At 35.0% G+C, this 13,146-nt stretch overlaps 1 protein-coding gene across 1 annotated transcript in view; it reads right to left on the minus strand.

Annotated features, from left to right (window-relative positions):
• The window catches only part of LOC110198154 (netrin receptor DCC), a 378,347-nt gene that overhangs the window by 64,823 nt on the left and 300,378 nt on the right, over nucleotides 1-13,146 (minus strand). The window contains exon 10 of the mRNA XM_078151764.1: nucleotides 640-750. Within this exon, the coding sequence (XP_078007890.1) occupies nucleotides 640-750 (111 nt within the window). The remainder of the gene's footprint in view (nucleotides 1-639; nucleotides 751-13,146) is intronic.

Consider the following 13,146-nt stretch of genomic DNA (forward strand, 5'->3'; position numbering starts at 1 on the left):
TTTGGTCACATTGTTAATTTTGACAGCATTTCATGCTGTCATTTGAAAGCTTCCATGTTCTGCTACCCTTAATTAATTAATTAACATAGATTCCTTTACCTACTTGAATACTTCACTTCTACACATGAATACCCCAAGACAACCATGATTAACATGAATGAGATAGGTTGGTTTATTGATAAGATGCTAGATCTAAGACATAATTGAATAGTAGTACATATTACTAATGGCAATATCATGAACATGCCAGTGATTACATATCAATATCCTACGAATGGTCCAGGAAATGCTTGACTTCTTATAAGACCATTGAATTTCCAAAACAATCAAATTTCTTCATTATTATTGCAAATCATAGCAATAATTATAAGAAAAAGGCTAGAAAGAGATCATTTTAAGGGAATTGATACTGCCTATCCTCTTCTCTGGGAGAACAAGTCCATCTTAGGATTATCATCATCAACCACGCATATACCATTTTCTATTTTTAGGGGTATGTGCTATGTAAATATGAGCAGGATAACGATGTGTTCCAGAAAATGTAGGAATAAGTCCTATTCTTTAATTTGGGATTTCTCCCCTTTTGATCATAGGCTAAAAGTTAAGGCAAGATCATTTTGGGGAGGAAAATGTAATTACCATCAAGATCGTTCTCTGGTGTCTCAGCTGTATACCAGTCTGAGGAAGGACCAGTACCATTGACTGTCATGGCTGCCACTTGGAAACTGTATTGACTTCCTTTTTCTAGTCCTGTGAAAGACATAAGAGCCAAAGAAAAAGGACCATTGATTAAAAATGTTTCCATTAGAGTTGTCAAAGTAACAATAACATTAACTATAGCAGTAGGAATCTATTAAATCTATTTTTGTTTGTTTACAAAGAACAATAAAGTAACAGCAGCAGCTTTTTTCTATTCTTTACATTTTGTTGTTCTCTACTTCTACAACAATACACTTAAAGAAATATCCCTGAATTTACTCAACACATACAATATTAATCATGAAGAAACAACCACAACAGGAATTTCTAGGATCTGTTTCCTTCTAGTTCAGAAGAACTCTTACCTATAAGTCAAGGGGAAAAAAAAGGAAATAAACATTTTAGAAACATCTTAATTATCTGATGAATGTTAATTAGCTATGATCTTTTTTAAAAGAAAAGAACAGGGATACAAAGGTAAAAAGTTATCTATTGAAAATATTCAACCTCTAGGCCTCTGAAACTCAAATTTCAAATAGTTAAGTAGAGACTGCATTGTTCCAACTAAGATTATAAAGTTTTGGATAATACAGAACTAATCATTTGACTTTCAATACAAAATTCAGCTTGGAACCGTACAAAGAAGAAAACAAAAAGGAAATGTATCCCAAAGAACCCAAGTCCAAAATGTTATAGTCTATCAATTCCACATTTTATTTCTTTGCCTGGAAACATTATTTCTCTGGCCTACATCTAATTTTAATTTCATCAATTGTTGTTGTTCAGTCATTTAAGTCCTGTCAGATGCTTCGTGATCCCATTTGGGATTTTCTTAGCCAAGATACTGGAGTGGTTTGTTGTTTCCTTTTCCAATTCATTTTACAGATAAGGAAACTGAGGCAAACAGGGTTAAGTGACTTGCCCAGGGTCATACAGCTTCTAAGTGTCTGAGACTAGATTTTAACTCAGGTCTTCCTGACTCTAGGCTCAGTGCTTTATCTACTGTACAACCAATTTGATAAATTACTAAAATTCAATTTGCATTTTTAAATGAACACATGGCATCCACTAACCAATTTATATCTCAAACTAAACTGGCAAAGTCCTTGACCTCAAAGAGTTGAAAATAAAAGAAAAACAAAATTGAAATGAACACTAAGAAGCTGGACAACAGACTTGAAAGTCACACGTCTGTGGACCAAGATACGTTAAAGAATAAACTAAAATAAATGAAAAAATGTATATAAAAGAGACTCAAGCACAAAGTATCTATACTATTCATTTCATAAGGCTTTGCTTCAGAGATCTGTGGTCTTTGGGAGAGGATACTCAAGTCAGGTCCTGAGGACAGTACACAGGAATTGTAATATAAGAACATTCCCAGGAGCATGGGGGATTTTCTAAAATGAGCTGAAGAAAAAGTAGAGAATGAAAAAGGTTTACATCTTACACTGCTCATCCCTTTTGGGCAAGAGTAGATTTTACAGGAATCAATAGTCCTCAAATAGTGAAATATAAGATGTGGTTCTACTCCTGGGAGGCTTACCCCTTAGTTATACCTGTGTCATGCAAATGCAGTTTATCCTGGCTAAGTATGACACTGGGAAGCTTCTTCCCTCAGATGTGTTTCTCATCCAGAAGAATCATGCTGCTAGCTTCAGTCCTTCACAATTCTGGCACTGAGATTACCAGAAAATTTTAGGAACTTCACATTTCCTACCATGCATCATTGAATTGTCCCCACTCTCACGTCTGTTGGAGAGGCAGGAGAGCAAATGGAGAACTGGGAAAACTCCCTTTAAATTTATCTGGATCCCTCTCCTATGGGCAAAAGAAGGGGATAAGAACTAGACAAAATACGGAAATAGAAATTTTGTTTCATCTGGAAACCTGTGGGAGAATGAATGCTGCCTTTTGTATATGGAGGGATGAAGAAAGATTTTCCTTTTTATTCGTTTGGATGTGTTATTTAGTTAAATGTCTTTTGCTTTAAACTTGTATTTTTCTAGTTGGTCTGATAAAAGAAACTTCAATAGGGGTTTGGTATTTAGTGTTTTTAGTATATTCTGACTTAATACACTCTGTAGACCTATGTGGGTTGTTTTAGGAAGGTCAAAATTGAGGGAGGTACTCAGACAACACATACCTTGGACTACATGAAGAATTTAGGAAGTCTGCACAGTAAGTTAAGTAAAAATAGCTAACTCAATTTTTACACAGTTTTTTTTTTACAGAGACTTTATAAGGAAAGGGAGGTGAATGGTTAAGTGTTTGAGAGGAGAGAAGAGATTCTTGACTTACAAGTTAAAGAGTATGCCAGTCCACCTACATCTGAAGATGAACATTGTCATGGAGAGAAATGGGAGCCGTATAGCTACAGTGAATTTACAGAGAATTGAAGGATGCCTTTAAATGGATGAGCATAATACACACATACACATACACCGAAGAAATGTCAGGCTAGCAAATTAATGATTCTGTCAAATTCATATACTTGCTTTTTATCTTGGTCTTGAAAGGGAGATCAGGTCCCAGAACTGGAGAACCACAACAATGGAACTCACAAGATATGAGTAGGAGTGGTTACATGGAGACGTAGAACAGTGATGGACCATGAGGTAAGACAATAGAAGTCATTTTATGAAGGAGGAGCCCTACGGATTTGAGAGTTCTAGGATTTCATTCACTCTATATTAAATTGGCATGTAACACCTGATAAAAATTTCAGAATTGGAGAGTTGGAAAGAATCTCTGAGTCCAGCAAGTCTAACCCATACCTGAAAGGAATCCCCATTATAACATATCTAGGGGTCATATACCCTGCTGCTTGAAAACCTCAAAGATCAGAGAATTCACTCTTCTGAGGCAGCCCATTCCATTTTTAGATTATTCTGTTCAAGGTTCATATAGTTTTGAACTAGTTTTCTGGTCCAGCTGCATATCATAGTCTGGGTAACATACACTTTTTCCCCTAGCAAACAGATTTAAATTGATATTTATTAAATTGCTGTGCATTTCAGAGTTGGCTTTGCAGTGCTGTGCAGCTTAATGCAATTAATCCATACTTTATTAATAATTTATCAAGAAGAAATCCTCTTTGCTTGAAACTAACACAGAGTATCTTCTGTGATACCAGCTAACACCTTAGGTGAACATACATCTTGCTTAACACCTTGTTTGATGGATTTTATTCACTGGAAGGTTACTGAGAGAACCGACTTTTACAGTCACACTTGTCATAATGTTTTGTATGATTTTGATGTAGGTATGGAAATACATTGCCTGCACTATTCTGTCAAGGATACCCTTTGTTTTATTAGCTTAAATACTTTTTGTTAGATCAATAAAATATAAACACAGCAGGATCTAATATTTGTGGATTTATAACTATAAATATGTGGTCTGCTATAGAAATTTGCCCATGAAAGCCTGTTTGAATCCTTTTCATTTTTCATTAAGGATACCTTTATTGGGTATATAGATCATTCTCATGCACATTTTATAGAGATGAGGAAGAACACACATGGCTCAGTCAGTAGATCTTGATCTCAAACAAACACAAATTTTAGCCAGAAAACACTGAATCTCCTTGTCAAGCCCAGGGACATAGCAGCCAAGGGTGCACTAGTTTAGAGATAGGAGGCAAGTTCATCTGCAAAATATTGGGGAAAAGAACAACTACTATGAGCAATGTTACTTTGTACAACAAACCAGTGCAAACCAACTTGAGGAGTAAGCAGACCTGCAGAGAGCTATGATAGTCCATCCTAAAACTATTATTAGTAAATGAAAGAGGAAGAAAGGTTATGATCATGAAAAGGAACAACTCTGCTGACTTAATTTGCCTTAGTACTGTAGTACTGACTGTAGTGCCTTAGTACTCCAAGTACTCTGTGAAGAAGTGTCATTAGCACTTAATAAGGTGACCCTTCTGGGAGAGCTGCTCAGCCTAAGTGCAGTGAGCACAAATCTATAATGAGGAATAAGGCTGGGAGAAGGTGATTGGAGATGATTTTATAGATTGATTTTTAATATATCTGAAAGAAAGGTAGGGTCCAAGGATTAGGGAAAGGGGGTTGGGAATCATACAGGGTGGTTTTTAGAAACAAACAAACAAAGCAGACTGATAAAATCATCAACAATTGCTTACCTGCAAACTAGTTTCCATATTTAATAAAATCTCTTTTTATAGCCATCTTTTATAATGATGATGGTGATGATGGTGATAATGATACCTAATATTTATATAATGTGTTAAGATTTTCAAAGCACTTTATAAATATTCCATGTTAGCCTTACAAAAATTCTTGGAGGTGGGCATTATTACTCCCTCTATTTATACATGAGGAAACTCTATTTATATATGAGGAAGCTGAAAAAGATTAAGTCACTTGTTCAGGTTCATATAGCTAGTAAAAGTTTGAGGCTGGGTTTGAACTCAAGTGTTCCTAACTCTAGGGCAAGTTCTCTATCCCCTTTGCTGCCTACCTGCTTCTGTAAAAATTTCAGTCATATTAACATATTAGTGATGTTATTTCTCTTCTAGGTACATTTTCAGTTTAAATGGTAGCAGGGTAGATATGAAGGTTAACATAATGGAATAGATAATATAGAATTTTAGATTGTTAACATGGAGTCCATTGAAAAAGATATTTTGAAAATGGAACTCTTAAATTTAGCTTACTGCAATTCTATACTACCTATTCTGCTTTTACATAAGTGAGATGATGACATCATTTTTCTCAAGGGAATGAGGGTTTTATCCTTCACTGTTAGAGGATTTATATTTGCTGTACTTCATATCTGAATGAGAATTTCCAAAAAGAATCAAAGACATTATTTGTCTAGTTTCAGAAGCTCTGGGATATAATAGCTGTGATACACGAAGTGTGACCTGCCATTTGTCTCAATCTATTATTATTTGTGTTGCTGGTGGTGGGTCCTATCTCTCTTTATCATATTTATGGCTAAAAAAAATTTTCACTCTCATTCTGCACCCTGGTTTGAGTGGAGGATACCCCGCATAGGTTCAATGAGGATATAGCAATGGAGCCAAGCTCTGCCTGCTCATATTAAACTGAACAGTCTCTTTATACAGGCTTCAAGATAGACCCTTCCTCTGTCATATGATTTTGTCTAGCACAATTCCAGAGGTCCAAATCACTAGAATATTGGTTATCTAAGGATGACATTTTGGATGACAGACACCTGGGAAATCCTTGTCCTTAGAGTCAAACAGGTTGTGGTAATGATTGGCAGACTGCCTAGTCATAAATATTATCGTTCTTTTAATTACATTTATTTAGTGATTTTAAGTTTTCAAAGTGCTTTATGCTGCCTCATTTCATTCCTCACAATAACTCTATTAGGTGAGTAAGATTATTATCACCATTTTCTAAACTGAGGTTAACAGAAACTTATATGGGTAGGACGTAATTAAAGTGGGATTTGAATCCAAGTCTTCTTGACTTCAAAACAGTTAATAAACATGGATTAAGGTCATATTATATGCCAAATACTGCAGGCAAAAGTCTCAGCTTTCAAGGAGCTCACAGTCTAATGGGGGCGACAACATGCAAACAATTACACGTAACAAGATATAGACAAGGTAAAGTAGATATAATCAGCAGGGAGACAACATTAGCATTGAAGAAGAGTGGGAAAGCCTTGCTGTAGAAGTTGGGATTTTTGTAGATACTTGAAGGAAGCCAGGGAATCCAGATGGAGATGAGGAGGGAAAGTATATCTGGTATGGGGGACAGTCAATGAAAATATCCAGAGTTGGAAGATGGAGTATTTTGTTTGAGGAATGGCAAGGAGGTCAGTCATTCGATTGAAGTATGCGATAGTGGGGCATAAGGAATGAGAAAACTGTAAAGGCAGGGTAGGGATTAGATTGTGAAGGACTTTATCCTCTATGTCATACTTCTTCTCTTTTAAAGAATTGCGTAATACTTTTGCCATCCTTTCATTTAAGGTAGTTCAATACTTCCATGATTCATGGTATATTAGCATGGATACTCCTTACACTGATGCCAACTGCAACTCCTCTACTGCTTGATATATGTTCTTATAGAATTGCTGTGCCAAAATAATTCTCCCCATAGTGGTCAAACTTGATTACTCTGTCCAAATTTGACTAGTTATGTCCTCACAAAAAGATATACAAGTCAACAATCAATCAACAAACTTTTATTAAGCACCTACCATAGGTTAGACATTATATTAGGTACTGGGGCACAGACAAAAATCCAACATTTTCTGCCCTCAAGGGGTTTCTATTTTATCAGGAGGTGAAGGGGAAAATACATGTGTGTGTGTGTGTGTGTATATATATGTATATATATATATATATATATATATATATATATACACACATATATACATATATACACACACACATATATATAGAGAGAGAGACACACACACACATATATACACCCACACACACACACACAAACATACACATATATATACATGTATGTATATACACAATACATACATACCCATATGCATACATATATACATATATGTATATGCACACAGAGACATACACAATTATATATATATATAGTATATGCATATACACATATACATGCACAGAAAGATTCCTTATTATCTTCAAAGAAAAGTCAGAGTTTCTATTTTATTGTTGTGAAGAAAATAAAGAATTCAAGGGAGAAAAGATCAAGGTGATGACCACCTGTGATGTTAATTTTCAAGGCTGTGAACATTAAGTAGATGACCCATGAATAGCAACAGTGGGTTATTGGGAGATAATGTGAATATTTGGCTGGAAATCTGTAGAAAGAGGAAGTTTCTTAAAGATCATAACTCTTTTCAGGATCAAATAGAAAATCAATTTACTTTCCCCTGAGAACAACTCTTGTTTGGGGAAAAAAAAAAAGAGCCAAAGAGTTCTTTTTGAACACGCCTTTGCCTTTCTTTTCACCTATGCATTCATTCACATTTCTTATTGTTGTATTTGTTGTTGTTAATCCCATTACAAAAATGGTCATTTTTCTGTGTCATGCTAGTTATCAACTGTCAGGGGAGACATAAGAAACAATCTGAGGTTAATAATAAGTTTCTGGCTTAAGATTCATCTTTCTAGTTCTCTGAGAAATAGTTGGGAAAGATAGCACCATTTTTTCAGCTCTAAAAACCTTCCTTCTCTTACCTAATCACGTCTGGAATTCTTCTCCTCCATTTTTCTAAACATCTTAATACAATACCTAAGAGTTCTTGATACAATTGTTGGGCAAGAGAGCATGAACTAAATAACCTAAATATTGTTTGGGGAGGAAGTATGGCTTATGTGATAGAAAGAACATTGGGCTAGGGGCCAAGGCTATCTAGAGTCTAGACCAGTTTCTTCCTCTAACTAGCTATATGACCTTAGGCAAATCACTTACTGTCTTTTTGCCTTAGCTTCCTTAAGTATAAAATGTGGACATTTAATTAGATGATCTCTAAGGTCACTTCCAGTTCTAAAACTGTATGATGATCTAATTTCTTTAAAATCATGATAACCCGAGTTGGTGACATTTTCAACCAATATAATCTTCCCTTCTTCCCTCTAATGCTAAACCTGTTAGAAAATTGCTGTGCTATTGCTTCCATTTTTCAGTCCATAAAATACCAATACACGTTTATCATTATGTTTATTCTATATTGGCCATGGAACACAAGAAAACTGTTAAATTTAATCACAAACAACCTCCTGGGAAGAGTACTCAAAATTAAAAACAGCACTTTAAAATTTAGCTGACATGGGTTCCCACAATAAAACTGATAGCAGCTATTTAAAATCCTTGTTATAACTCTGAATTACTTTGTTACTGCAGATGTCTCATTATCCTGGGGGGAAAAAAAGGGAGAAACACCTGCCTAACAAATCGAGGCTTATAAAGAAAATTTAAGTATCTACACCTGAATATTTAAGTCACCTAATTAAATCATTCTGGTATTTCTAAATTTCTTACAGCCAAATCAACACAAATATGTGTCTAATAATGAGATTTTAAAACCATGGTCAAATCTTGCAAATTTAAATATCAGCCATCATTGTCTCTTCAGTAGGGTCTATGACTTCCATTTTCTACTGAGTGTATGTTTGTCATCATGAATTCCCTAATTTTACCCTAAGGATAAATCATAGCTACTCCTCTCCTATTAATCCATAATACTTTTTACAGACTCAAGGCTCTGTTACAATTAGGACATTCTTCATGCTCTCCCCACAAGCCACTGCTACAAGCTTGCAAAACAAAGATAAAGTTGATGTTGTCTTCATAAACATTATTGTCACTTAAGTCTTTAAGAATAAAGAGGGTATCTGATGGTTTCTAAGATTGTCTCAATTACAAATGAGCTCTGACATGCTATCACTCTATGGCAGGTAATCTGATTGAAACTTGGTTTTCTTTACCTTTGCTATCTTATCAGGATGAACATTCTCCTACAACATAATTACATGCTGTCAGAATTAGGGAGTAACTATATGACAAAAAGACACTATAGTTATGAAGATATAATCATAAGCATGAAACAGAGACCCAGAGGTGGAAATGGGTCTAGACGACTTGGGTTTCACCCCAAGGGACCAAAAATTAATGAGTGTCTATACCACTTGCAGTCATTCAGTAATAAAGAAACATTTGAGCTTATTTAACTCAGTTAACTATTAATTAATATGAATAACTAGTTAAAATATGAATGGTCATGGCCAAACTTTTCAGGTGGGCTTTTCCTCAGACCACTATACCATCTTCCTCTGTTCCTAATGCTCATCCAAGGCAACCTTATCAGCAGCTTTTGAGGCTACTTTTATTATACATGCTTTGGCCATAAAAGTTGCTAACTATATGCTAGAGAGAATTAAAATTATAACCATGTTCAATAATTGCTTTGAAGAGAAAAATAATTTATAATCTTGAATTTGATCATACTAAGCTTAGCTGAGTATATCCCTCCCTATCTGCCAACACAGTTCATTTGCCAGTTCAGTTCATCTAACACAACAGGGAACACAACACGTAACATAATATAACATTTAATATAACATACCAAGAAAACATGATACATAAGGATATGGGAAGGCTATATTGATTTCTGGCAGGATACTCTCAGTGTAAGAAGTCCCTGTGCCAGTGTAGATCCCAATGCATTCCTTCCTTACTAGCTAGGTCTTAGGGAGTTGTCTGAGATGCATAGAGGAGATTAAATATATTTCCCAGTATCACAAAGGTAGTGTCAATCGTAAAATTTGAATCCAGGTCTCCAACTGCCCTAGCCTAGACATCTATTCAGTTCCATATAAGCCCTTATTATGATATACTGAGCCATGAAGATCAGTAGTTTAGAATGATAGAACTCTCTCAGTTCGTTCTGTATCTCCTCCTGCCTATTTGCCTATTCTACTTCTTAAATAATTATTATTCATCATATATGTGAGATATTCAGCATATATATGTAGGAATGTGTATATATATATATATATATGTAATATATATATATATATATATATATAGACATATATACACATATTTATGATATTAATTACATTAGCAAAGTCTGCAATTATTACCCACACAAAACTTAACTGTAACTTCCAAGGAGGAATTGATGAGTTTTGATGATAGAGGCAGCTAGTGGCACAATGGGTCTCTACAGTGTTGGGCTTGGAATGTGAAAGACCTAAGTTCAAATCTGATCTCAGACACTAGCTGTGTAACTCCGGGCAAGTCACTTAACCTCTGCTTACCTAAGTTTCCTCAATTTTAAAACTGGAATAATAATAGTACCTTCCTTGAATGGTTGTTGTGAGGATCAATAAGATAACATTTGTGAAATGCACTTAGCACAGTACCTGATGCAGAGCAGGCATTACATAAATTCCTATTCCCTTCTTTTTGTTTGGGACATGTTGAATTCAAAGTGATAGCAGGAGATAAACTGGGGTTATTTTCATGTAAGCAGTTGGAAGTAGAGAGGAAGGAAGGAAGGTGTGTGTGTATATATATATACATATATTTATAGAACATGGAGCTAAGTATCAGAAGACCCAAAATCTACTCAAAGTTCCATACCTAACTAAATATTTGATCTTGGTCAAATCTTTCTAAGCCTCAGTTTTCTCAGCTAAAAAATGTCAGTGAGTAGTGGTGGGAGTTGCACCAGATGTGACCTAAAGTCTCCTTCAACATTTGGTTTATATGGTACCATAGTGAATAGGGAACTGAAGATGTAATGAAAGCAATTAGGTTTGAATCCAAATTATGTTTCTTCAGTAAACATACATTAAACATGCATCACATGCAGGAAACCATGCTAGATGGTGGGGATACAAAAACAAAATGAAAAATGACACAGTATTAGTGAAGTCACTTAACTACTCTGTGTTTCAGTTTCATTATCTATAAAGCGATGTGGTTTGGACTAAATGATCTTCATAATTCTTTCCAGTGCTAAATGCTCTGCGTGTGTGTGTGTGTGTGTGTGTGTGTGTGTGTGTAATTTTTTCCCTTATATTCTTACTGCTCCTCTTACCTTAACATATGAGATATCCTAATGAGAATGTCTTTGAAGATTTGTTAAAAAAATTTTTTTTAAAGTGTGGGGGGAGTTAGATTAGCTGAATCTAAGGCCATTACTACTTCTAAAATCCTGCAATTTATGTTCTATGTTGGAGAAACAGATATTACCAAGATTACCCAACTCTGATGAATTCTTTTACAATAAACTAGATGTTTGATGCTTCTTGTCTTTTGTTCTCATCTTAGCGTATTGATCTCAATATTTGCTTCTTCATCTGCTCTTTTATTAACTAAATCTTGGGAAAATCTTGACTCTACCATGACTACCAAGATAATATACTGGAATAGTTTAACCACTTAGGAATTTCTCAGACAGCTCTCTTCAGGAATCTGCCCAAAGTCATGCCAAACCATATTTTTTGTATTTAGCTACTCTGGAAACACTCACATGACTTGTTCAAATTCATTATACTGATCAACTTGATAAAATCAGTCTCTTGGGATAGAGAATAGGTATCATCAACTTAAAGGGCAATATAAATCCCATAACTCTTCAAAGAGTACATGTATTTTGGTGAAAGAAATGGAGGTGGATTTTTGGAGAGTGCATGTATTTTGGTGAAGGAGGTAATGAATGTGTTGTGCCCACCAACTTCCAACCCTCAGATTATGTGGAAGGCAAAACAAATGTCAAAAGTGTATTTCTTTGGCAGTACATGCTGGACTAGATGAGATTTATGTGCAGGTGCAGATTAGATTATATGACCTTAGATATCCTTTCTGGTTCAAAGGTCATGTGATTCTCTGAATATTGGGCTGGACATATAACAACCTGATCATAAACAACCCTGAACATAAATACTCCACAAGCCTTCTTCTGTTTCGTTGAAGAATATAAGAAATCTGACTCCCTGAGGCCAAAAGAGCAGTGATTCTTCATTTTGGGTATAAGATGTTCAAATGTATAATCTAGGAGGAAGATAAAAGGAAAATCTTTCAGATGGTGCATCCCTGACCCTCTGGAGACAGAAAGATAGAAGAATGTAATCTAGCTAATTAGACTCTGGTCTTGAATTCAGAAGACTGGAGTTAGAGTCCCTGCTTCTATACTTACTGACTCTGCGATCCTGGTTATTTGTTTCACTTTTCCAAACTGCAATTTTGTCATCTACAAAATTGGCCTGTTGACTCTTACCCCACCTACTTCATAGACCTATAGTAATGAAATTGTTTTGTGAACATAAAGTGAATATAAATGTATGCTATTTTTTTCAGGCTGTATGATATCGAGATATACCATGCTTTATGCAACAAAAATATTTCAGAAACATTGTGTGAAAATTATGGGTCTCTCTATAAATAGAATAAGAGTTTATGTACATTAAAAGAATTCATTTAAAAAGATTTTTTGAATTATTTTATAAAGTAGTTTGAGTACATTTTTTTTTGATAAAACAAAAATATATGTCTTTTATTGGCTTAAAATAAAGTATTAATTATTCAGTATAGTACTTATCAAATGCTTGCTACATGCCAGGCACTGTGTTGATCACTGGTGAGACACACACACACACACACACACAAATACCTCTAGATAGATAGATATACCTATCTATCTAATCTATCTATTTATCAATCTATCTATCTATTTGAATTACTTTATATTCTAAGTGGATGAGAAAGGACTGGAAAAGGTCTCCTGTAGAAGCTGGTTACTTGAGCTGAGTCCTAAATGAAACTAGGGGTTCTATGAGGTTGAGGTCAAAAGGAAATGTACACCATGTATGGGAAAAACCGGTGCAAAATAGGGATATTGGAAATGGTGTGTAATGTGTGAAGAACAGCTCACAGGGCAGTATGGATGGGCTAGAGAGTGTTTAGAAAGGAATAATGTATTAGAAAATATTTA

Source organism: Phascolarctos cinereus, unplaced genomic scaffold, assembly GCF_003287225.1.
Source record: "Phascolarctos cinereus isolate Bilbo 61053 unplaced genomic scaffold, phaCin_HiC Scaffold_4;HRSCAF=312, whole genome shotgun sequence".
In the NCBI taxonomy this organism is placed as follows: Eukaryota; Metazoa; Chordata; class Mammalia; order Diprotodontia; family Phascolarctidae; genus Phascolarctos; species Phascolarctos cinereus.